At 36.5% G+C, this 814-nt stretch overlaps 1 protein-coding gene across 1 annotated transcript in view; it reads left to right on the plus strand.

Moving 5' to 3' along the window:
* Positions 1 to 619: 619 nt before the first annotated feature.
* RARS2 (arginyl-tRNA synthetase 2, mitochondrial) overlaps positions 620 to 814 on the plus strand; it is a gene marked incomplete at its 5' end in the record, with an annotated part of 36,541 nt that continues 36,346 nt past the window's right edge. Inside the window, one exon of the mRNA XM_010146025.1 lies at positions 620 to 725. Within this exon, the coding sequence (XP_010144327.1) occupies positions 620 to 725 (106 nt within the window). The remainder of the gene's footprint in view (positions 726 to 814) is intronic.

Genomic DNA, 814 nt, shown 5'->3' on the forward strand with positions numbered 1-814 from the left:
TTATTATTATTAATATTATTTATTTATTTATTTTCTGTTGTGCTTACTATTGCAAGAACTTCACAGAACTCTAGGGGAAAAGAAATACAGGAAAAGCAAACCTAAGCTAATATACCAATCCAATTATAAGCAGATAACCTAAATCTAATCAAATCGCTGTATTTCTTCAAGCAAGCTTTAAACAAATATAATTGCTTAAAAAGCCGTAGAGATTATCCTCAGTGCTTCAAGGGCAGATGTGTCGTCGTTAAGGATTTGAATGTGAAACTGCTTAGAACTGGTGGGAGGTTATCATGGATTTTATTTTTCAGTGTCCTGCTCAAGAGTTGTCATGATGTTAGCAAGTAAATCACATTTATTTGCTCACAGATTTATTTGTGAGCATAATTTTTGTACTGAAGTGGTGTTCTTACCATAGCTATGTTCCAGTTGTGTTAGAGCAAAGGTAATGTTTGGCCTTCTATTGCAGCTGTCTAAACTTAGTGAACTTTTAGGTGTCTCTGACTGAGTTACGCTTGGCAATTGGCCTTGTCATATGCAGAGTCATCTTGGATATGCCAGATGTACCCTTCATTTCAACAGGTTTTTTTTCCTGGGTTTCATACATTGTTTTTTTCAGGTCCGTTGCTGATTTCCAGCTTTCCATTGCTTCTGTGACAGAGACCAGTTCTGGTGGTTGCTCAGCACAAGACCTTAATCTTCAAGCTCAGAAGCTAGCTGAAAGGGTATGCTAATGCATTAATCATGTATTTATGCCATAATGAACTTACAGACTGCAGATGTCACAGGCATCATGAGATAAATAACACTCTTT

This window comes from Buceros rhinoceros, unplaced genomic scaffold (genome assembly GCF_000710305.1).
Source record: "Buceros rhinoceros silvestris isolate BGI_N320 unplaced genomic scaffold, ASM71030v1 scaffold1252, whole genome shotgun sequence".
Classification (NCBI taxonomy): domain Eukaryota; kingdom Metazoa; phylum Chordata; class Aves; order Bucerotiformes; family Bucerotidae; genus Buceros; species Buceros rhinoceros.